The sequence below is a fragment of the Musca autumnalis genome, unplaced genomic scaffold (genome assembly GCF_047663935.1).
Source record: "Musca autumnalis isolate F117 unplaced genomic scaffold, ASM4766393v1 scaffold_6, whole genome shotgun sequence".
NCBI lineage: Eukaryota > Metazoa > Arthropoda > Insecta > Diptera > Muscidae > Musca > Musca autumnalis.
In genome coordinates, this window is record NW_027412199.1 from 2,536,086 (window position 1) to 2,560,779 (window position 24,694).

The 24,694-nt window shown below is 33.0% G+C and overlaps 1 protein-coding gene across 1 annotated transcript; it reads right to left on the reverse strand.

The window, feature by feature from the left end:
* Nucleotides 1-806: 806 nt before the first annotated feature.
* LOC141388111 (uncharacterized) lies at nt 807-14,737 on the reverse strand. Its single transcript, XM_073958156.1, has 7 exons — nt 14,669-14,737; nt 9,612-9,753; nt 8,225-8,411; nt 5,036-5,178; nt 2,259-4,943; nt 1,034-1,241; nt 807-970 (listed from the first exon to the last, which is right to left on the reverse strand). Exons 2-7 carry the CDS (start codon nt 9,745-9,747, stop codon nt 931-933), a joined length of 3,399 nt encoding a protein of 1,132 aa, XP_073814257.1. The 5' UTR covers nt 9,748-9,753; nt 14,669-14,737; the 3' UTR covers nt 807-930.
* Between the last annotated feature and the right edge of the window lie 9,957 nt (nt 14,738-24,694).

A 24,694-nucleotide genomic window follows, 5' to 3' on the forward strand; every position in this document is an offset into this window, starting at 1 on the left:
TTTAAAATTGAATAATTTAGAGTAGTAAATGTATAGTGTTTTTTCAAACTGATCATGGCCCTATGGGCTAGGTTTTTTGCATGAGAATAAAAAAAATAAAAATTCCTAACTTCAAACATTGTTGTTTTGTATTATAAACAATAAATGTTTTTTAAATGCATATTGTACATTCTTTTGTCTATCTAATAATCAGTGTTTACAAATTAGATTTTCTTAAGATTTGTACTTATTTATATTTCTTATTATAACGTATTAATACTATTTTCCTTATATTAATATAAAAACGTGTTGAAAATAATATAGATAGTCAAAAATTGATTTAAAGCCAGCTTTAAAATCCAAGTGAAGAAATTAAATATTTCAAAGTTTATTTAAATATAAAAATTTAACTCTTTTGAGTGCATTTAATATTTACATATATATTATGTAATTATTAATATGTATATGTAGGACTAGAATTTTAATTCTTTGAATAGTATAAATTGCATGTGTATACTAAAAATTATGTATGTGTATTACTATTTTTTTATTAATGAATCAGCATTTTCATAAAATCTTATCGTTTGCTGACAATTTTATTTCCTATTTTACGAACGTTCTATCGCCTCCTTTAAAAGGAAACAATAAAATTTTTAAATGTTCAAAATTATGATCCATATTTTTTCAGTTAAAATAGAGAGAGTAAGTGGAAGAAATTTCCCGAAAGCAAACAATTGTAATTGGACTGAAAATCAACGTATTAAAATTAATATCATTTAATAGTTGAGTTTTAGTTTTTAATGTAATAGATAATTTCTTTTGGAGATGAAAGGCCGTGGTGAGTATATTAAGAACACAAACAGCGCATTTATGCAACAAAACAACATTGATCTGCTTTTGATGATGTATTGACAGAAAAAGTACTGTTGCTGATGAGAGGACGTTCAACGTTTATCTCTCAGTATTTGTCGATGAGTTGACTGAAAAAGTACTATAAAAACAATGAAATTGTTAATTTTTTAAATTATATTCGAAATTTTAAATATATACATACCTGTTATGTTTTCTATGGCCTTGTCTCCGCTGATTGTCTATCCATGTTTTGACTTGCGCAGGCGTCCTGTAGCGCAGACAATCGTTGTTTATAATTAAGTCGTTGCACTCTTTTAGACTTGGCAAGTTTTTCATAGCAGAAAGCTCTCCAAATTTGGATTTTACGGCTTCTACTTCTTCATTGGTCCACTTGGTACGTTTGATTTTGCCTGGAATTTATAATATTTTATAAACCATTTTGAAGAACTTAAGTGTACAATTTGGAAAATATTGAATATTTGTATTATAATTTTTTTCAATTATACTTTTTATAATTGTATTATAAGTCGTAGGGCGTAGGCAGACTACCGAAACGTATGCCAACACATTGCAATTTTTAGATTTTTTCGAGTTGAACACTAATGCTTTGTACCTACATTGCAAACTGCAAATGCATCAGAAATAAAAATGTTGAGTACACAACTGTGACGTAATGAAGTACATAGCTTCGCATTCGTTAAGTATTACGTTATGAATTACAATATTAAGACATTTGCAAGGCAACTGACGTTTGGGAAGTCAGCCATACAGACTGAATTACATTGTGCAAAATTTCTTTTTGTGATTTAGTTCGGCTGTAGGTCTTGTTTAAATAATATTTAAATATTTAAACAAGACCTACAGCCGAACTAAATCACAAAAAGAAAGAGGAAAATCAAAGGTCGACAATAAAACCATAACAGAATTGTGCAAAATTTTTAAATATTTTGAGTGCAAACAAATTCTATTGTACCTTTTTTTAAAATACACCTCACGACTAACCCCTTGTTCTTTCCATTGTTAGATTGGGTTTACATTTAATTTTTTTAAAGAAACGAGGCTGTATCTCGGAAACCAATTAGGATTTTTATTTATTGTTGTCCCATTAGGATGAAGTCATTATTTATGAAAGTTTTAATTAATAGAAATAGTGATATACACATATTAATTTTTGATATACACATATCAGCTGAATACACATGTGCTTTAGTTCTACACCAAGGACAATATTCCTGTTGGTTTCTGAGATATGCTTCTATTTAGTTCAGTATAAAAGCAAAATTTAATAAGGTTTAGACAAAACTGAGTTAGGTGTTTATTTTAGTTTCTGCACATACATACATTAAAAAAATTATTGTTAGATGTTGTTTGCATTTTTTTTATTTTTTTTTATTTTTTTTTTATTTATTTTTTATTTTCTCACTTACGCCTTTTTATTTGTTCCTTTACCAACATCGAATCTTGTGTTGACGATGAATTGTCGGATAAGTCATCAAGAACCATATTCCGATTTTCACCACCTGAGTCATTTTGCAGTACAACATCCTCATCTGTGCTATCCTCAAGCTTGTCATCTTCGGGACAACCAGTAGCGGACAACAAAAGTTTTGAAATACTTGCTATTTCAGCAACCTGCACAGGTATTCTGTATATTGACTTATGTATGTCTTTGTGGTGTCCCATAAAATTTGCCAGGCGATCAACGGTGGCTTCCTCTACGTTAAGCAAAGATGCATGGGTCGCAATGTGCTTGCGCAAGTTTGTCCCCCTCAAAGAGTCTGGAAACTTTGCTTTACATTCTATGGCAAATTTTCTCAAAAGTGGACAGGCCCGATAAAATGGTTTTGACTTGCCAACGGCACTGAATATGTATGGATTACTGTTTTTTACACCAGCATTTTTTCTGTTTTCCAAAATAATATTGACAGCTTCGATAGACAATGGATCAAGAAGAATACTGACGGTTCTTCCTAGTTTACCTCTAAGAGTAACACGTTGGTACTGCTTGGAAAATTCAATAGCATCTTTTGACAATGTTTCATAGTGACCATCTTCTATTGTATCAGTTATTTGTTCCTTGTTTTCGTAATTCTCTATTGTGATACGCTCAATTTCCCCAGCTCTCCTTCTGTTAAAAACTTGAATACAGCTAAGCGTTGCCTTCACGAGGTCATCCCAAGTGTTGAAATTGAAACCCTGCTTTAACTCCGCTATGTAATCTAACATTTTACTTCTTAAGTAATCGTACAACTTTTTAATGTCTTCTTTACTCGGTAGCACCCTTTTTTTTGTTCGTTGTTTATTGGCACGATCTTCAACAGCCTTTTTGTGAATTAGGGTTGGTGTTTCTTCGACCCACAGGGAAAGAAAATCATCACACATTTTTTTCATGTCGTCATTTTGGGATTTTATAAATTCATTTGCTTGCATTTTGGCACACTTTTTAATTAAACTTGACAAATTTGTTGCAACCGCAGGCGTTGCGAATCCCTTTTGTTGGTCCCATTGAGATGTTATACGTAGTGCATCTATGCATTTGTCAAACAAAAAAGGCTTAAAAATATCTTTTAACTCAACAACCTCCGGAGCCAATTTAATTAGTTGTATTTTAAAACGACCCAATAGTCTTAAACTGGCCCTGATTTGATCGTGGTGATGAGGATGTGGAAGTTTTTCAGACAGTCTATTGGCAAATCTGATGGCTAATTCATCATACCGTATTGCCTGTGTAATACTGTCGTTTCTTAGTACTGGAAGTATAGTTGTTTTTAGTTGCGAACTTGCCACGGGATGCACAAACTGTGTACATTTTCGTCCATCAATTAAGTTTTTCCTACTATTTTTAGTTTTTAAGCATTTGCGGAAATGCGATCGTGCTGCATATTTTGTATAGAATCCCTTACAAGAATGACAACACACATAATCGTCTGGTTTGTGTTTCGCGCATTGTCGTTGTCGTCTTGGTAGAATCAGCGTTCCCGTATTCTGGTCCTGACAAGTGTTATGAATGAAGTCACCCTGCTTTCTGATTTCTCCTATTATGTTTAGACGTTCTTTGCTTCTCTTAGGAAATGCCATTGCCTGTTTAACAAGTTTTTCCGATTTATGTTTTGCAAAAATATGTCTAGAAATTGCACACTGCAGTGTTTTACAATACATACAAAAATGTTTTTTAGATTTTTCCTTTGACAGCGGAACTATTACTTTGTCAATTCTTGTCGCAACAGGTACTATTTCTGTGAAGGAAGAACTCACATTTTTGCTACTATTATTTATTGTTGAATCGGGTATATATTCTGAAACAGTGGTTTCTTCTTTAGTAGCAGTCGTGTTAAGAGGAGTATAGTCTTTTATCGAGCTTGCATCCATTATTGGTTGTGAACGGTTTTCGCTAGCGGATTCTGTTTCAGTAGAATTTATAAAAGTCTTGGTTAGAAATAATGATTTGTCTTTGTTGAGCAAATCAATTGCTGTTGAATTCTTAAATGTGTTCAGTCTGTCTGAAGTTTCAATACACTCAAAATCATCGCTGGAATTATCTGATGATTTCTCCCACGATGAATCTAAGAAATTTGCATAAGGGCTGCTAGGACAATTTGACGTATTTTCTTCTGGAACAGGGTCGATTTTTTTTGCTGTGCTTTCTTGAGAATAAGCAGCTAAATAAGTGCTTGAAGTTGGTTTTATGTTTTGATCACAATTCATAGATGGTATACTAATGGCACAATCAGAAGGAGCGTCCATCTCATCTAGCTCTGGGGATGCTGTTTCAAAATTTTGTACGTAATGTGTGGACAAATTTCGGGAAGTTGTAGCACAATCTGAAGCATGTTGCTTTTTATTGGCTGTCGTTGTTGTGACATATGTTGTATCTAAAATTTTGCTTGGGGATAGTTTTGATTTACGAGCTACGGGACCAGATGGATCAGCTGCAGAATCAGAAACAATTTTGGATTTACGTGTGCGCATGGCACAATCTTCAGAAACACTTAAAAGAAGTTGGTTTTGTGGGCCTGATTTTGTTTTTACATATAATTGTTTATCAGAATTGGGTAGATGAATTTGCTGACTTTCTATTCTGCTTTTAGTTTCGAGGAGTTCTTCCCTTTCATCTAAAAAATGCAGAGTTCTCATTAAAATTGGACTAATTTGAGAATATCTGCATTTTATGATTAGTTTTGAAGTGTTTAATAAATTTACTTACCACTAGATGAAACAATTACTGCCTTATATGATCCGCCGTTATATTTGACGACACATTTCATTCCATCCCGCTTTTGTATGGCCTTGGAACTTACGATATAATGGTCATCAGTATCAAAAGATATCAAGGAATATTTCTTTAAACTAAAATAAAAATATAATCATAAAACAACAAAAATTGCTCCTAAAACATGGAAATTTGTTTTTATGTTTAATTATACTTCGATGGAATTGCTTAAGAATATGTTTTCTCAATCGTATTATCAGTATTATTACTTATTATTTTATGTTATACCTATAAAAAGTCCTTCCAAAAGTTATTTTTATACTTTGGGAAGGTAGGATAACGCGAACAACAATAATGACTGATCCTTGAAAGTGGCGTGTGCGAAAACAAAAGCAACAAAGGTTAATTATTGACAAATTTTGTATTACAGTCGAATTTCTCTATAACGAATAAAATTAAAAACACTAATTTTCACATACAGTATGCAAAACCCGTATTTGAACACACCCTTCAAAAATCGTTATTTATAGCAGATATTGCAGAAGGAAATGTATTTATTTATTGGATAGAGAATATTTAAGAATAATTTACATGAAACAAAACGATATTTGAACATCTTAAGGCACTATATTTTTGCTTTTTTGAAGGATTTTTCTAGGTAAAGTTTGACGTTTTTGTACTTGAATATCCAATATTGCTCAGTTTTGAAGAAAATTTAGAATATTTTTAATCAATTAAATTTTTAAACAATTTAAACAACAATTTTTAAACCACGAGTTGTTTTGAAGTAAAATGGAACAATTGAAGGAGACTAAATACCAACATTCAGAAATTTCGGTAAAACATGCGGCTAACCTTCAAAATACCGAAATTTGAAATTATTTAAAAAACTTACGTATTGTGGTCAAAGGGCCGATGAAAAAATATTATTTAGAAAATCCACATTTTGTGGTCAAAGGGCCGATGAAAAATATTCTTTAGAAAATACACATTGAAAAAATATTCTTTAAAAAAATTACGTATTGTGGTCAAAGGGCCGATGAAAAAATTATCTTTAAAAAAAAAATTTACGAATTGTGGTCAAAGAGCCGATGAAAAAATATTCTTTAAAAAATCCACATTTTGTGGTCAAAGGACCGATGAAAAAATATTCTTTAAAAAATCCACGTTTTGTGGTCAAATGGCCGATGAAAAAATATTCTTTAAAAGATCCACGTTTTGTGGTTAAAGGGCCGATGAAAAAAAATTCTTTAAAAAACCACGTTACGTGGTCTAAAGGCCGATGAAAAAAATCTTTAAAAAATCCACGTTTTGTGGTCAAAGGTCCGATAAAAAAATATTCTTTAAAAAATCCACGTTCAAAAAAATAATCTTTAAAAAATATTTAAAAATCCACGTTGAAAAAATATTCTTTAAAAAATCTACGATTTGTGGTCGAAGGGCCGATGAAAAAATATTCTTTAAAAAATCTACGATTTGTAGTCTAAGGGGCGATGAAAAAATATTCTTTAAAAAATTCACATGTTGTGGTCAAAGGGCCGATGAAAAAATATTATTTAGAAAATCCACATTTTGTGGTCAAAGGGCCGATGAAAAATATTCTTTAGAAAATACACATTGAAAAAATATTCTTTAAAAAAATTACGTATTGTGGTCAAAGGGCCGATGAAAAAATTTTCTTTAAAAAAAAAATTTACGAATTGTGGTCAAAGAGCCGATGAAAAAATATTCTTTAAAAAATCCACATTTTGTGGTCAAAGGGCCGATGAAAAAATATTCTTTAAAAAATCCACGTTCAAAAAAATAATCTTTAAAAAATATTTAAAAATCCACGTTGAAAAAATATTCTTTAAAAAATCTACGATTTGTGATCGAAGGGCCGATGAAAAAATATTCTTTAAAAAATCTACGATTTGTGGTCTAAGGGGCGATGAAAAAATATTCTTTAAAAAATCCACGTTCAAAAAAATAATCTTTAAAAAATATTTAAAAATCCACGTTGAAAAAATATTCTTTAAAAAATCTACGATTTGTGGTCGAAGGGCCGATGAAAAAATATTATTTAGAAAATCCACATTTTGTGGTCGAAGGGCCGATGAAAAAATATTCTTTAAAAAATCCACGTTCAAAGAAATAATCTTTAAAAAATATTTAAAAATCCACGTTGAAAAAATATTCTTTAAAAAATCTACGATTTGTGGTCAAAGGGCCGATGAAAAAATTTTCTTAAAAAAAAATTTACGAATTGTGGTCAAAGAGCCGATGAAAAAATATTCTTTAAAAAATCCACGTTTTGTGGTCGAAGGGCCGATGAAAAAATATTCTTTAAAAAATCCACGTTCAAAAAAATAATCTTTAAAAAATATTTAAAAATCCACGTTGAAAAAATATTCTTTAAAATATCCACGTTTTGTGGTTAAAGGGCCGATGAAAAAAATTCTTTAAAAAACCACGTTATGTGGTCTAAAGGCCGATGAAAAAAAATCTTTAAAAAATCCACGTTTTGTGGTCTAAAGGCCGATGAAAAAAAATCTTTAAAAAATCCACGTTTTGTGGTCAAAGGTCCGATAAAAAAATATTCTTTAAAAAATCCACGTTCAAAAAAATAAACTTTAAAAAATATTTAAAAATCCACGTTGAAAAAATATTCTTTAAAAAATCTACGATTTGTGGTCGAAGGGCCGATGAAAAAATATTCTCTAAAAAATCTACGATTTGTGGTCTAAGGGGCGATGAAAAAATATTCTTTAAAAAATCCACATTTTGTGGTCAAAGGGCCGATGAAAAAATATTATTTAGAAAATCCACATTTTGTGGTCAAAGGGCCGATGAAAAATATTCTTTAGAAAATACACATTGAAAAATATTCTTTAAAAAATTTACGTATTGTGGTCAAAGGGCCGATGAAAAAATTTTCTTTAAAAAAAAATTTACGAATTGTGGTCAAAGAGCCGATGAAAAAATATTCTTTAAAAAATCGACGTTTTGTGGTCAAAGGGCCGATGAAAAAATATTCTTTAAAAATCCATGTTTTGTGGCTTAAGACGGGCAGATAATAAGTATTATTTTTTAATTCTGATCTTTTAAGTAGTACTTCACATGAGTATATCTAGTCCCTTTTGGGATGTTCATAAAAAATAACGTAATATGTATATCCTATTATATTTTATATAAAAAACATACCTGGTAACCACGACTTCCTGTGATATGGTCGTCGATGATGAAGCATGTAAAACGGAAGGTGTTGGACTCATACGCTTTAATGTCTCTTTGATAGCAACAGTCGGTGACGAAAGATTTGAATCTTGAAAGTTATTTTCTAATTCCGTTAACTTTTGTTTTTTTAGTTCAAAGAGACAGTCTTTGGCGTCTATTAATAAAAAAGAAAAGGAAAGAGCAAACATGTTATAACACACAATACAGAATGATTGTTTTAAGTCTGGAGTATTACCCCAATGGTTTAACTTCATCATTGCTCTCTACTACAGAGAGCAATGTTTTTAAAACGAACTGACAGTGTTGCAAAATTTTATTGATCGCTACCATTATCATGATTTCATCCCGAATTGGAAATAAATTCCAACAAACTCTCTCACAGGCAACTGTGTTGATGTTTATTTTCAACGTACAGAACTCGATGAGGTCTTCCTTGATACGTGCTGATAGTTGTTTGCAAAGCACTAGGGTTTTGTTTTCCGAGCCCCAAATGCGACAATTTTGTTTGTTGAAGTGTCCTCTATATTTGAAATGGGCCTCATAAGTCAAGATTATTTTTCGATGGAATCCCGATCTTTTTCATGCATTTCAAGGATCCGATCAGCAAAGACATGACTTAGTTGATAATTGGCCGCCTAGAGTTGTTGTGTTAACTGAACTGTATAAGCCTTAAGACCCAAATCTTTATGCAATATACGCTGTAATGACGATTGTGAAATGCCCAATTCGAAAGAACAACGAGAAATTGACAAACATGGTTTTTATTCAACACTTTTGTCTTCAGCAGCTATATTCTCAGTTGCTCCTGCACGGGTTTTATTCTTTACATCATTAGCTTGTTTCAACGACTCGAATTTTTGCATTAATTTCTGTATTGCGGTCCGACAAGGTGCTTCTCGGGGACCTAAAAATGTTTTAGTTGTGCGAACTGTGAATGTAAGATTTTCACCACTTTTATAGTGGCTTTTAATTCGAGGAATTCTTAGTTGATACGTGCTGACATGTTGCAGAATATTTTGATTTTGGTGTTTCTTTGGAAAAGCCGAAAAGTGAGTGTGATTCTCATTCATATGGGGATACTAGACACTTAAAGAGTTCGGGTTTTCGCTAAAAAGGCATCATTTCAAAAACTGGAAAGCCAGTTGATAATTCCCTTCGCCGGGATGAAATCATGATAATGGTAGCGATCAGTAAAATTTTGGAACACTGTCAGTTCGATCTGAAAAAACATTTCTCTCTGTAATAGAGAGCAATTATGAAGTTAAGCCATTGGGATAATACTCCAGACTTAAAACAATGAAATGAGATTGAAACACAATACAGAATTTAATTTATTTAAAATTGAAACACTTACCACTCTTTGAAATGATTTTTGCCACATATAATCCTCCTTTATATTTCACGGTACATTCTTCACCCTTAACACTTTTTATGGATTTCGAATCCACCACATAAAAGCCGCCAGTGTCGAAAGAAACCAGAGAAAACATAGTGACCTAAAACACGTAAATGAAATCATTGGATTTCGGCTGTGTTTCCATTTGGCGTATATGCAAATGAATTGACAGTTGATATCCACTCTTTTCGTAAATGGTTATAAAGAAAGTTAAATAAATAAAAAGTGCCCTTGAAATATTTTTCTATGAAATTTTCAAAACTTTTGGTGTCAAAAGTATACTTGGGTACTTTTCAATCACATATGGTCTGTTCCAGTACTGCAAGGATCTACTAATTTTTACTATTTTTTCCGATAACATAAAGGAAAAATTTTTATCCTAGTAAAAATTAGTAGATTCTTGCAGGTTCTGGAACAGACCAATAATCTCTTCATAATATTTAATTTTTTATATCAAAATAATTTTATTTTTATTCCACAGAAAATAGCATTTGCTAGAAATGTTCATTACTTTTTCTGTTCAACCTAATAATCAATAATTTCACAATTGATCTGTTCCAGAACTCCAAGAATCTACTAATTTTTACTATTTTTCGATATCATAAAAGAAAAATTGTTATCGTAGTAAAATGTGTAGATTCTTGCAGGATCTGGAACAGAACCAATGTTTTTCTATTCTTTTTCAATATAAATGTTCCAGGGGCTCAATTCTGTTTCTATGAAAATGTGAAATGAAAACTTGTATAAAGGAAAAAACTGTCAAATGAAAAATTTTATAAAGAAAATATTTTTCATTTCAAATTTTTATAGAACAAGAATCCAGCCCAGAGCTGCAAGAATCAATTTTTTCTTTATGATATCAAAAAAAATAGCAAAAATTAGTAGATTCTTAGAGTTCTGGAACATAATTATCCATAATTATTTCTACATACTACATTACCTTTTGCCTTTGAAAATGTCTTAAAAATTTTATATTTCACTATTATTTCATTTAAACTATAGCACTACTTTTCCCGTATAAAAACTGACACACAACGAGACTGATCAGCCACCAACTTCAACCAACATACGTACGGTTGAAGATCGACAATACAATATTTCCCCGAGGTATGTTCTTCTTTGTCGACTGCACCTACGTAAATGAAGACCAATCCGCTCTCTCTCGCAGAAACTCTAATTTCTATGCCGCAAAACTTACGAGTGCCTTTTTATAGTTGAGTTGTGCTGATTCTAACTCTCTTGTGTGTATTTGTGAGAAAAGGAGGATGCTTAACACAAATATACGGCGATGCTATTTAATAGCGGTAAAATACGTTGCAAACTTTTCTGCTGTAACCATGCAGAATTTTTGTACTTATGTCTGTGTTTAGACACACAAATTTCTCGGGAAAGTAAATTGAGTTTTTTGGGTGAGAGCGGAGAGGAAAGAGCTCCTCAATACTCTTTCCTACCCCCTATTGCCTAAAAACTGAATTTACTTTCCCGAGAAATTTGTGTGTCTAAACACGGACTATGTATGAAGTGATTAACGGTAAACAAACCTACCACCCATGGTAGAACAAACCAGGTAAAGTTAATACTACAACAAATACAACTCAACAACAACCACATAGAAATTTGATTTTGTTTGTAAACGTTTGTGTCAACGTAAATGTAAACAAAACAAGGAAATGTCTATAAATTATTGGAACTTAAAAAAATAATAATTTTTCACATTTGATTGAACATATTGAAAAACATTAATGAAAACTCGTTAGATTTTCAATTTGAATGTTTCCATATCATTCTACTAAATGCATCACTTCTCTCAGAAAGTAGAATTGTTGCAAAAATTTTTGGGGTCGCTGGTAATTCATTGAAAAAAGAGAAGCTGTTTCAATCGTTTGCTTTTGAAAACAAAAAAGCACATGTTTATTAGGGCTTTATTCTTTTCAAGTTTAACAAAATACCACACATATTAACAAATTTTGTACCGCCTCCATAAGCGGTGTTTTAGTGTGTGGCATGTCGTTCGGAACTGGATGAGGTTACATGACAATGTTACGAAGGAGTCGTTATGGGAAATAGTTTTTTTTTCTGATGAATAAATTTGTTTTTCAAAAAATATATATCCCTAATATACATCGAACATAGAAATAAATATATAAAATGTCATATGAAATTTGACACTAACACTACAGCCCAGTTCAGTCAGCTGGGTATTGCTGCTACCTTTTCTTGTTATACCATGCCTACCACCCTTCAACAAACATACTATGTACTTATGTAAGAAGTGATTAACGGTAAACAAACCACGCGTGTTCTCCCCCTCGGTATAACAATGACTAGCAATGGAAAGATTGCATTACCACCCACCTACTATTCTAATACACTAATTTTTTGAGCAATAGCTGGTGATATACATATACGAAATCCACTAGATTTCAACTGCCAATTCCATTGCTCAAACGTCAAATGAAATCATTGGACTTCGGCTGTGTTTCCATTTGGCGTATATGCAAATGAATTGACAATTGATATCCACTCTTTTCGTAAATGGTTATAAAGAAAGTTAAAAAAATAAATTTATGTAGTCGTAAAAAGTGCCCTTGAAATATTTTTCTATGAAATTTTCAAAACTTTTGGTGTCAAAAGTATACTTGGGTACTTTTCAATCACATATGGTCTGTTCCAGTACTGCAAGGATCTACTAATTTTTACTATTTTTTCCGATAACATAAAGGAAAAATTTTTATCCTAGTTTTTATATCAAAATAATTTTATTTTTATTCCACAGAAAATATCATTTGCTAGAAATGTTCATTACTTTTTCTGTTCAAACTAATAATCAATAATTTCACAATTGATCTGTTCCAGAACTCCAAGAATCTACTAATTTTTACTATTTTTCGATATCATAAAAGAAAAATTGTTATCGTAGTAAAATGTGTAGATTCTTGCAGGATCTGGAACAGAACCAATGTTTTTCTATTCTTTTTCAATATAACTGTTCCAGGGGCTCAATTCTGTTTCTATGAAAATGTGAAATGAAAACTTGTATAAAGGAAAAAAACTGTCAAATGAAAAATTTTATAAAGAAAATATTTTTCATTTCAAATTTTCATAGAACAAGAATCCAGCCCCAGAGCTGCAAGAATCAATTTTTCCTTTATGATATCGAAAAAAATAGCAAAAATTAGTAGATTCTTAGAGTTCTGGAACATAATTATCCATAATTATTTCTACATACTACATTACCTTTTGCCTTTGAAAATGTCTTAAAAATTTTATATTTCACTATTATTTCATTTAAACTATAGCACTACTTTTCCCGTATAAAAACTGACACACAACGAGACTCTGATCAGCCACCAACTTCAACCAACATACGTACGGTTGAAGATCGACAATACAATATTTCCCCGAGGTATGTTCTTCTTTGTCGACTGCACCTACGTAAATGAAGACCAATCCGCTCTCTCTCGCAGAAACTCTAATTTCTATGCCGCAAAACTTACGAGTGCCTTTTTATAGTTGAGTTGTGCTGATTCTAACTCTCTTGTGTGTATTTGTGAGAAAAGGAGGATGCTTAACACAAATATACGGCGATGCTATTTAATAGCGGTAAAATACGTTGCAAACTTTTCTGCTGTAACCATGCAGAATTTTTGTACTTATGTCTGTGTTTAGACCAGACGTGACCACCCAGCAAACCAAATGTCTGATGTCCGACACGTCTGAACAATTTCGGAAGCAAAGTCGTTCAGATTTCGTTCCGATTTCTAAACGATTTTTCGGAAAGGAAATAGTTCAGATTTTGTACCGATTTCGTTAAGATTTCGGAACGAATGTCGGATAGAAATTTCCTTTCCGAATTTCTTAAGGATTTTCTTCAGATTTCGTTACGAAATCGGACCGAAATCGATCCGATGTCGCTGCGACATTTTGTTCCGAAATTATGTCAACCACTTCATACAACTTTCGTTAAGATATCGTTACGATTTCGGACGATACGTCCGATATTTTGTTCCGATTTCGTTACAAAGTCGGTACGATTGGTTTGCTGGGCAAAAAGAGAACAGCCCAAAATATGAATGTATTCAAACTATTGGCAACTTATGACTGTGGCTTAGTGTGTTTTTATGCACGCACGCTACAAAACAAAAACAAATCAAAACATTATCTCTTTTTCGTACGCTCTTTCTATGCATTCGGGTCGTATGTGTGTAAATTGCCGAAAAACTTCGACAGTTTTTTGGGTGAGAGCGGAGAGGAAAGAGCTCCTCAATACTCTTTCCTACCCCCTATTGCCTAAAAACTGAATTTACTTTCCCGAGAAATTTGTGTGTCTAAACACGGGCTATGTATGAAGTGATTAACGGTAAACAAACCTACCACCCTTAAACAAACATACTATGCATTTACGAAATCCACCGAATTTCAAATGCCAATTCCAAATGGAATTCAGCTGAGTTTTCATTTGGCGTATACGCAAAGGAACTTACACTTGGAATCCACTCGATCCCGAAAACGTAAACCAGCAATGTTTTTATGCTTATGAAGAGATTTAGAAAATCAAAAATTTTAAATATTTATCACTATCATTTCAACTACAGCATTATTTTCCCCCTTTAAAAACCAATCCAATTTGCTTCATTAGTTATAGTAGTCACACGCGCAAAATTTGCGGTAAAGAAAATCAAGTATTCGCGAAAGAGCCCCTCTGTACTCATTCGTCCCGCGTTCTCACCAAAAACTCAATTTTCTTTACAACAAATTTTGTTCATATTAGGTAAAAAGCAAGCGTCAACAGAACACACACACACGTACGATTGAAAATTGGTAATGACAATGAGGGACGTGGAAAAAATTACGGCAATAATTTTCATAAGAATTATCAAAATGAAATATATGAAATTCAACAGAACACACACACACGTACGATTGAAAATTGGTAATGACAATGAGGGACGTGGAAAAAATTACGGCAATAATTTTCATAAGAATTATCAAAATGAAATATATGAAATTCATACACGCAAACCACGACTAGTTCCTTTTTTTCCAAAAATCTCTTCAAACACAAACAGTTCCACCGCACTCACTCTTCGCTGCTTAAACCAAGACTGAAATTTTATTGTGGAAGGTCATGGTACAAATAGCAAGGTAGATGCATCACGAAACACATGATACAATTACAAAGGTAGATGCATCGGCGAATTGCTACAACAAAGCAACTTTTTTTGTAATGTAAACTGTCAGAATTTTCGCCAAATGGTCTCTTGTTGTCTCTTTTTATCGCTTGTGTTTGTCTATAAAGTGTAGACACGCTATCTCTTACTTACCGAATCGTATGGTTTTTTGTTTTGATTTTTCATGGCGAATTCCTAGTTTTTTGACGTTTTAAATTCAATCAGCTGGGCTGAGGCATCTACCTTTGTAATTGTACCATGACGAAACAATAACAACAAAAACGCCCTTGTTGTACACTTAAAACGTCGACATTTGTTGTGGTTTTGTATGAGAAATCAATTTACAACAACTTGTTTTGACAGTTTACATTCGCTCAGCTGCGCTGATGCATCTACCTTACTGGGCGTTAATGATCAGGGGCTCAATTCTGTTTCTATGAAAATGTGAAAAGAAAACTTTTATAAAGGAGAAAACTGTCAAATGAAAAAAATTATAAAGGAAATATTTTTCATTTCAAATTTTCATAGAACAAGAATCCAGCCCCTGTTTACATCGAGTACTAAACTGCAGTAACCGCTTAGTTTTTACCCACACAGTAGTACGCGTTAATGGTACGTAGCTTAAAGCGTAGTGAGAGAATATAATAAAGTTCTTGATATTGATTACACAAAAACATTTATTTGTTTTATTTTGAAATGTTTTGCAATATCTTGCATTTTTATTTTATAATAAAACTAATAAAAAACAAATTCCGAAGTGTGGCTGACTACATAAACGCAACATTTAAATTATAAATGTACGTATAGACTTATAGCTGATTTACATTACGCAGTCCAATCGATTTCAACGGTCAATTTCATTGCTCAAACGTCAAATGAAATTCTATTGATTTCAGATAAGTTATCATTTGACATATACGCAAAGTAATTGACAGTTGAAATTCACTCGATTTCGTAATGTAAACCAGCTATTACAAGATCCACTCGATTTTAGATGTCAATTTCATAGAATGTACTAGCTGATTTACGTTTACGAAATCCACTTGATTTCATCTTTTAATTGCATCGCTCAAACGTCAAATGAAATCCAATTGATTCAGATGAGTTTTCATTTGACGTATACGCAAAGACATTGACAGTTGAAATCCACTCAATTTCGTAATGTAAACCACCTATATGATTGAACACGTGTTTATGCCAAATTGAGTGTAGAAATGAAATGTCAAATTTGAAGCCAGGCGAAAATTTTAACAATTTTTAACTTTTTGGTATTTTCTGTATATATCATTGAGTTAATATAAATCGGGGTGCACTCATTGATATGAGAGAAGTCTACCTTGTCCCTTATGGGATGTTTGTGGAACCATTATTATATATTATAGTCTCGATAATCCGGACACTCAAACGTCAAATGAAGTCCAATCGATTTCAGATGAGTTTTCATTTGACGTATACACAATGGAATTGACGTATTGGCAAGCCAATAGCAAAGCTACTAACCATTTTCACCAATACATTCATACTTTTCTTTATGCATATTTAAAAATGTATAAATGTATTTGTAAAAAATGTTTGTATTTTTGCTATTGTCTTGCCAATACTGGCATGTGTAAACGCTTGGTTAAGGAATTAGTTCATTAGCCCCTCTATTATGGGTACTTTACACGGTATGTTTTTTACATATGAGTTGTCACTTCTCCCGTACAAAATGTATATGCAAAGTGACAACTCATATGTAAAAAACATATCGTGTAAAGTACCCATTAGTAAGAATGTCCCTTGTAGGCATGTAGCATATGTATATGTTTAAATTATTTAAAGCATTGAGATCAATAGCTTAGTTTTTGTTGGGATTGAAAGCTAAACGAGGAAACGAAGAAAGACCTTATATAGGAATTTCAATAAAAAATATTACTCATTTTATTTTTTCTTGACATTCAAAATCACGGGTAACTAATTGGATTATTCAAATTCTATTTTGTCTTATTCGTAAGTTCTATCACTAGTCAAGAGGCTCATGTTCCATGGACCAGTGAAATGAATATATGTACATGGGCTACGAAGCTATACTGTATAAGCAATGGAATTGACATTTAAAACCCAGTGTGTTTGTTAAATCCGGTTATATGCAAACGTACTATAAGACTATGTTTACATTTACGAAATCCACTCGATTTCATCTGTCAATTCCTTTGTGTATACGTCAAATTAAAACTCATCCGAAATCGATTGGATTTCATTTGACGCTTGAGCAATGGAATTGACAGGTGAAATCGAGTGGATTTCGTAAATGTAAACATAGTATAACGCACGTATAATATTGGCATCTTCCCGTACTTTATAAAGTGGTAAAAGTTGTAAAAGTCGTAATCGATTTTCATATAAATTTTGTGTACGTGAACGCAAAATGTGTTAAAGTGGTAAAAATTGTAAAAAGTTTTTAGTTCTGGAACAGAACTTATGTGTATTCGTTTACTTACAATTTGTATAAATTGATACTGGATGTTGTTCGTTTACTCTACAGCATAATACAAAAGACCATGGTACAAATACACAGGTAGCCGCATCGGCAATTGTTGGTAACATAAGATGTCAAAATTTGACATCAATTCAATGCAATTGACACATTATGTTACCATCAGCTGGCTTGATAATGCTACCTGTATTATTGTACCATGCAAAAGACCTTAGTAGACTACAAGATGTTACTGGACTTGTACAAATTATTTAGTAAACGAACATACCTATTATTAGAAAATATCACGTAAAAGGAAGGACACAGCTATTGTGTATCGCAGGCTGTCATATCTGCGTGAATGGCACAGAAGAAGAGGGTGAAAATAAACAATTCCTCAAAAACAGTTCGCGATATCAAAATCGGCGTTGTGTCAGAAAAAAATTAACCCGTGCTTGAACGGATAATACAAGATCGCCAAGTTATTTACCGTGAGATAGAGACGTCATCGGGCACTTCCACCAACTAACAGACATGACCGCAAAAATAGATTTTTCTCGTCAGACCCGGCAAAATTGGAAAATTGTTCAAAAAAGGCTCATGTGGATTGGTGCAATGAAATTGTGAATAAAAGCGATGGATCTTGGATGTATGCTTAGGAGCCCGAAACAAAACAGTAATCGACCGTGTGGGTCTTCGAAGACGAGCCAGATCCCAAGAATAGTAGTTCGTGAGGGATGCATTTCAAGAAAATGGTAGCCTGTTTCTTCTTGAGGAACGTAGGACGGTTAATTCTGAGTGATACACTACAATTTGTTTGCTGATGTCTCCTGAGAAATCCGATAAACGAATAAAAAAAGAAAACTATTTTTGTTAATTTTGCGTTTTCATTATCAGGCTGTATTCTATCCTATAGAAAGGGCGTTTCTATAGTTCTTTCTGAAGGAAAGTGTGCTTCTATAGTATCTTTCTGAAAGAAAGGATGCTTCTATAGTATCTTTCTGAAAGAAAGGATGTTTCTATAGTCCCTTTCTGAAAGAAAGGGTGCTTCTATAGTCCCTTTCTGCAAGGAAGGGTGCTTCTATAGTCCCTTGCTAAAAGAAAGGGTGCTTCTATAGTCCCTTGCTAAAAGAAAGGGTGTTTCTATAGTCCCTTTCTGAAGGAATGGGTGCTTCTATAGTCCATTTCTACAAGAAAGGGTGCTTCTATAGCCCTCTTCTGAAAGAAAGGATTCTTCCATTGTTACTTTCTCAAAGAAAGGATTCTTCTTTAGTCCCTTTCTGCAAGAAAGGGTGCTTCCACAGCCCTCTTTTGAAAGAAGTGATTCTTCTATAGTCACTTTCTGAAATAAATGGTGCTTCTATAGACACTTTCTGAAAGTAAGAGTGCTTCTATAGACGCTTTCTGACAGTAAGGGTGCTTTTATAGACATTTCTGAAATTAAAGGTCCTTCTATAGACACTTTCTGAAATTAAAGGTGCTTCTATAGACACTTTCTGAAAGAAAGTGTGCTTCTATACAAAGTAAGGGTGCTTCTATAGACACTATCTGAAAGTAAGAGTGCTTCTATGGACACTTTCTGAAAGAAAGGGTGCTTCTATAGACACTATCTGAAAGTAAGGGTGGTTCTATGGACACTTTCTGAAAGAAAGGGTGCTTCTATAGACACTTTCTGAAAGTAAGGGTGCTTCTATAGACACTTTCTGAAAGTAAGGGTGCTTCTATAGACACTCTCTGAAAGTAAGGGTGCTTCTATAGACGTTTGTGAAAGTAAAGGTCTATTGAACAGAAGACGGCACATGTCTTTTGAAAGAAGTGATTCTTCTATAGTCACTTTCTCAAAGAAAGGATTCTTCTATAGTAACTTTTTTGAAGGAAAGGGTTCTTCTATAGTCCCTTTTAGAAGGAAAGGGTTCTTCTATAGTCCCTTTTAGAAGGAAAGGTTTCTTCTATAGTCCCTTTCTGCAAGAAATGCGGCTTGTATAGTCCTTTTCTGAAAGAAGGGGTTCTTCTATAGTCACTTTCTCCAAGAAAGGGTGCTTCAGTGGTCCTTTTCTGAAAGAAGGGGTGCTTCTGTGGTCCCTTTCTAACAGAAAGGCTGATTCTGTATACACTTTCTTTCAAAAAGGCTGCTTCTATATAAACATTCTTTCCGAAAGGCTACTTCTTTAGACCCTTTCTGAAAAAAGTGTCCTATAGACTCATAGTCTCTTTCTGAAAAAGTGTGCTCCTATAGTCCCTTTCTAAAAGAAAGGGTGCTTCTATAGACACTTTCTGAAAGAAAGGGTGCTTCTATAGTCACTTTTTGAAAGAATGGGTGCTTCTATAGTCCATTTTGAAAAAAAAAATCTTCTATAGTCCTTTTTGAAGAAAAGTGTTCTTTTATTGTCCCTTTCTGCAAGAAAGGGTGCTTCTATAGTTCTTTTCTGAAAGAAGGGATTCCTCTATAGTCACTTTTTCAAAGAAAGCGTGCTTCTATAGTCACTTTTTCAAAGAAAGCGTGCTTCTATAGTCCCTTTTTGAAGGAAAGGGATCTTCCATAGTCCCTTTCTGGAAGAAAGGGTTCTTCTATAGTCCTTTTTTGAAAGAAGGGGTTCTTTTGTAGTCACTTTCTCAAAGAAAGGGTGCTTCAAGAGTCCCTCTCTGAAAGAAATGTGTTGCTATAGCCCCTTTTTCTGAGAGAAAGTTGCTTCTACAGACACTTTCTGGAATAAAGGGTGCTCCTTTAGACACATTCTGAAAGATATGGTGCTTCTATAGACACTTTCTAAAAGAAAGTGTTCTTCTATAGAAACTTTCTGAAATTAAGGGTGCTTCTATAGACACTTTCTGAAAGAAAGTGTTCTTCTATAGAAACTTTCTGAAAGTAAGGGTGCTTCTATAGACACTTTCTGAAAGTAAGAGTGCTTCTATAGACGCTTTCTGAAAGTAAGGGTGCTTCTATAGACATTTCTGAAATTAAAGGTGCTTCTATAGACACTTTTTGAAAGAAAGTGTGCTTCTATACAAAGTAAGGGTGCTTCTATAGTCACTATCTGAAAGTAAGAGTGCTTCTATGGACACTTTCTGAAGGAAAGGGTGCTTCTATAGACACTGTCTGAAAGTAAGGGTGGTTCTATGGAGACTTTCTGAAAGAAAGGGTGCTTCTATAGACACTTTCTGAATGTAAGGGTGCTTCTACAGACACTTTCTGAAAGTAAGGGTGCTTCTATAGACGTTTCTGAAAGTAAAGGTCTATTGAACAGAAGACGCCACATGTCTTCTATTGAATAGAAGACGACACACAATAAATGGGATCTGTTAGCTACTAATGGGATATCTCCGTTGTTTGAACATTTACGCCTACACACATTGCATCATTGCAAAGGTGAGGTTTTGAACATTCGTTGTAAGGCTTTGCTTTTGGAAGGCCCCTAACCAAACCTGTAATGTTCGCCATTACAATTCAAAGCCCAAAAATGAAAAATTGGGTTGGATTAGCGAATATTGTGATATCTCGATTGGTTGACAATCTAATCCAACCTGCTTTGCATCATTATAAAGACCATGTTCTCTTCTTTCATTGACAGGCTTACGCATAAGAATAAAACAATGCATTTTTCTCCAAATAAGTTGTTTTCCTAGTCCGACCCCTGAATATTATCCGACCATCACCAAAATCAATAGGCTTTTCCTCTCTGGGACCCCCATGGAAGATTTTCCAATCAAAATTGCGACCCGTAGTGTGATTACAAAGTTAAGATGGACAGACGGACGGACATACATAACCAGACCGACTCAGCCCGTCATATATAAGTATGAGTGTATAACAAACAACATTATTAAATTAAAAACATTCAATTTTTAGTTAACACGGTACAATAAAAGACATGTTGGAATACGAAATTTAATTTTTATAATGTTACTCTTTTGTTTACATTTGCGGTCATATGATTTTTCAAATGAAAACAATGGCGGATTGAGTTTAAATTGACGCCGATAAGTTATTTTTCTGAATGTAAGGGTGCTTCTACAGACACTTTCTGAAAGTAAGGGTGCTTCTATAGACGTTTCTGAAAGTAAAGGTCTATTGAACAGAAGACGCCACATGTCTTCTATTGAATAGAAGACGACACACAATAAATGGGATCTGTTAGCTACTAATGGGATATCTCCGTTGTTTGAACATTTACGCCTACACACATTGCATCATTGCAAAGGTGAGGTTTTGAACATTCGTTGTAAGGCTTTGCTTTTGGAAGGCCCCTAACCAAACCTGTAATGTTCGCCATTACAATTCAAAGCCCAAAAATGAAAAATTGGGTTGGATTAGCGAATATTGTGATATCTCGATTGGTTGACAATCTAATCCAACCTGCTTTGCATCATTATAAAGACCATGTTCTCTTCTTTCATTGACAGGCTTACGCATAAGAATAAAACAATGCATTTTTCTCCAAATAAGTTGTTTTCCTAGTCCGACCCCTGAATATTATCCGACCATCACCAAAATCAATAGGCTTTTCCTCTCTGGGACCCCCATGGAAGATTTTCCAATCAAAATTGCGACCCGTAGTGTGATTACAAAGTTAAGATGGACAGACGGACGGACATACATAACCAGACCGACTCAGCCCGTCATATATAAGTATGAGTGTATAACAAACAACATTATTAAATTAAAAACATTCAATTTTTAGTTAACACGGTACAATAAAAGACATGTTGGAATACGAAATTTAATTTTTATAATGTTACTCTTTTGTTTACATTTGCGGTCATATGATTTTTCAAATGAAAACAATGGCGGATTGAGTTTAAATTGACGCCGATAAGTTATTTTGCGTAGGCGCTCAAATTGGTCGACGGATGCGATCAAAAATTAAGCAATGTGGTGGCAACCCATTTTGCATTTGACGTAGTGAAAATTTTGCGAACAGCGCCTCGAAATTGCCGCAGCTTGTATGAAGTCCTTGTTTTAACCAGTATGTACAAAATGCATTGCATACGTAATATTCCTTGAGGAAAAGACCGATTTTCGAGAAATATGCTTAAATGAGGTCTAATTATTTTTAAGAATGGGGTCAAAGCCGAATTATTTTACCGTTCTTGAAATCGACGCTGTACATACATATATATATATATATATATATATATATATATATATATATATATATATATATATATATATATATTCCAAGGTAATTGTTCGAAAAACAATTTTTTTATAAAAGAACGACTCTGTAAAATTGCATATATATATATACAGGGTCGTAGCCAGGATTTCATTTCGGAGGGGCCCACCTGACCAAAATTTTGAAAATTCATTTTAGCGAAAATGTCTTATTTAGCAAAGAGGTAAACCTTATTTTAGACCTATTCTACTGATGAAATAATTTACATTACTATTTTTTAATTCAAATGGCGTAAGACTTCTTAGCCAATTTTATCTTGTTTTTATAAATTTTTTGACAATATTTCACAGTTAATATATTGTCAAAACGATGAATATATTAATAATCCCATATATTTTTGGGCGTATCAATTATCAAATAATTCACAACTATTGTGAATGTTATGAAATTCAGTGATATCACTTCGGTAAGACCAAAGAAAGCGAATACAACGGAAAACCTTAAAAATATCTTAACATTTAATTTTCAAATATCTTAACATTATAATTTTCAAAAATATGCAAAAAACCGATGTCTTCTTATCACAAAGAATTTCTGAAGGCCGAGAACTAATGCTGAGCAAGAACTTCTAGCACCTAATCACGGTTATGTAAATACATATATATATATATATATATATATATATATATATATATTCCAAGGTAATTGTTCGAAAAACAATTTTTTTATTAAAGAACGACTCTGTAAAATTGCATATATATATATATATATATATATATATATATACAGGGTCGTAGCCAGGATTTCATTTCGGAGGGGCCCACCTGACCAAAATTTTGAAAATTCATTTTAGCGAAAATGTCTTATTTAGCAAAGAGGTAAACCTTATTTTAGACCTATTCTACTGATGAAATAATTTTCATTACTATTTTTTAATTCAAATGGCGTAAGACTTCTTAGCCAATTTTATCTTGTTTTTATAAATTTTTTGACAATATTTCACAGTTAATATATTGTCAAAACGATGAATATATTAACAATCCCATATATTTTTGGGCGTATCAATTATCAAATAATTCACAACTATTGTGAATGTTATGAAATTCAGTGATATCACTTCGGTAAGACCAAAGAAAGCGAATACAACGGAAAACCTTAAAAATATCTTAACATTTAATTTTCAAATATCTTAACATTATAATTTTCAAAAATATGCAAAAAACCGATGTCTTCTTATCACAAAGAATTTCTGAAGGCCGAGAACTAATGCTGAGCAATAGTTAGTCTATCCATCAAGAACTTCTAGCACCTAATCACGGTTATGTAAATGACAAATTCTGTCGCCAAATCATGCATCTGTCAATAGACTAACTTTGGCGTACAATCGTCGGACTTCACTTATAGAAATTCTGGGTCTTCTCATAAATTTATCAGTCTTAACTTCTTTTAAAATGAAATTATGTCGCCCAATCCAAGGTCTATACATATATACATTTTTTAGCAAAAATCCATAAACAGAATTTTTGCCAATGTAAATTTTTTTATACTCTCAGCCTTTAGCCAGAATGTGCCTCATCGAAATAATGACTTTATGGCGAAAGTATGTTTGGAAGAAATCTGTTTCAGAAAACTTGAAGTCGACCTATCTATGTCCGTTCGTGTGTGTAGATGCCTGTAGAGCACGATAATTCTCAACCAGATCAACCAATTCGGTCCAAAATTTAGCCTTCGTGATATTTTGATCAATTTCGAAGATGGGCCATATCGATCTACTCATTCGGCAAACTTCCGCAGAGTATTTCAAAAATTTTGAGCGAAGTGCAGTTTAAGACCTCTCTGGATAAGCTGTGTAAGCTTAAGTCCTCAATCACGTCACTTCCTTTTTGTTAATAATTTAGTTATAAGTAAAAATATGAAATAAATAAATTAATAAATAAACAAACTCTCTGGAAACGCTTTGCTTTTTTGCAACAAGTGTTCCCGGGGCTCCTATTACTACGGTACAAGTTTTTCAGAGGCAAGTCTTTACTTCGAAAGAAAATAGGCCGAAAGCTGTAAAGAACACCAAAGGCAATCGTGTGTAGTTGCTAATGCGCACGACAACTTTCGAACCGGATACAGCGTTGGTCCAAACTTGGTTTATCGCAATATTTCAGCGAGCCTTATACATACAAAATCCGAAGATGGTGCTTTTCGGTCTACTTCTTTTATTTTTATTTTATTTATGTATTTTCCCCCCCCAAATTTCAAGAATTTTAGCTAAAGTGGTATGCGCGAGTTTTCTTGAACGGAGCAACAGAT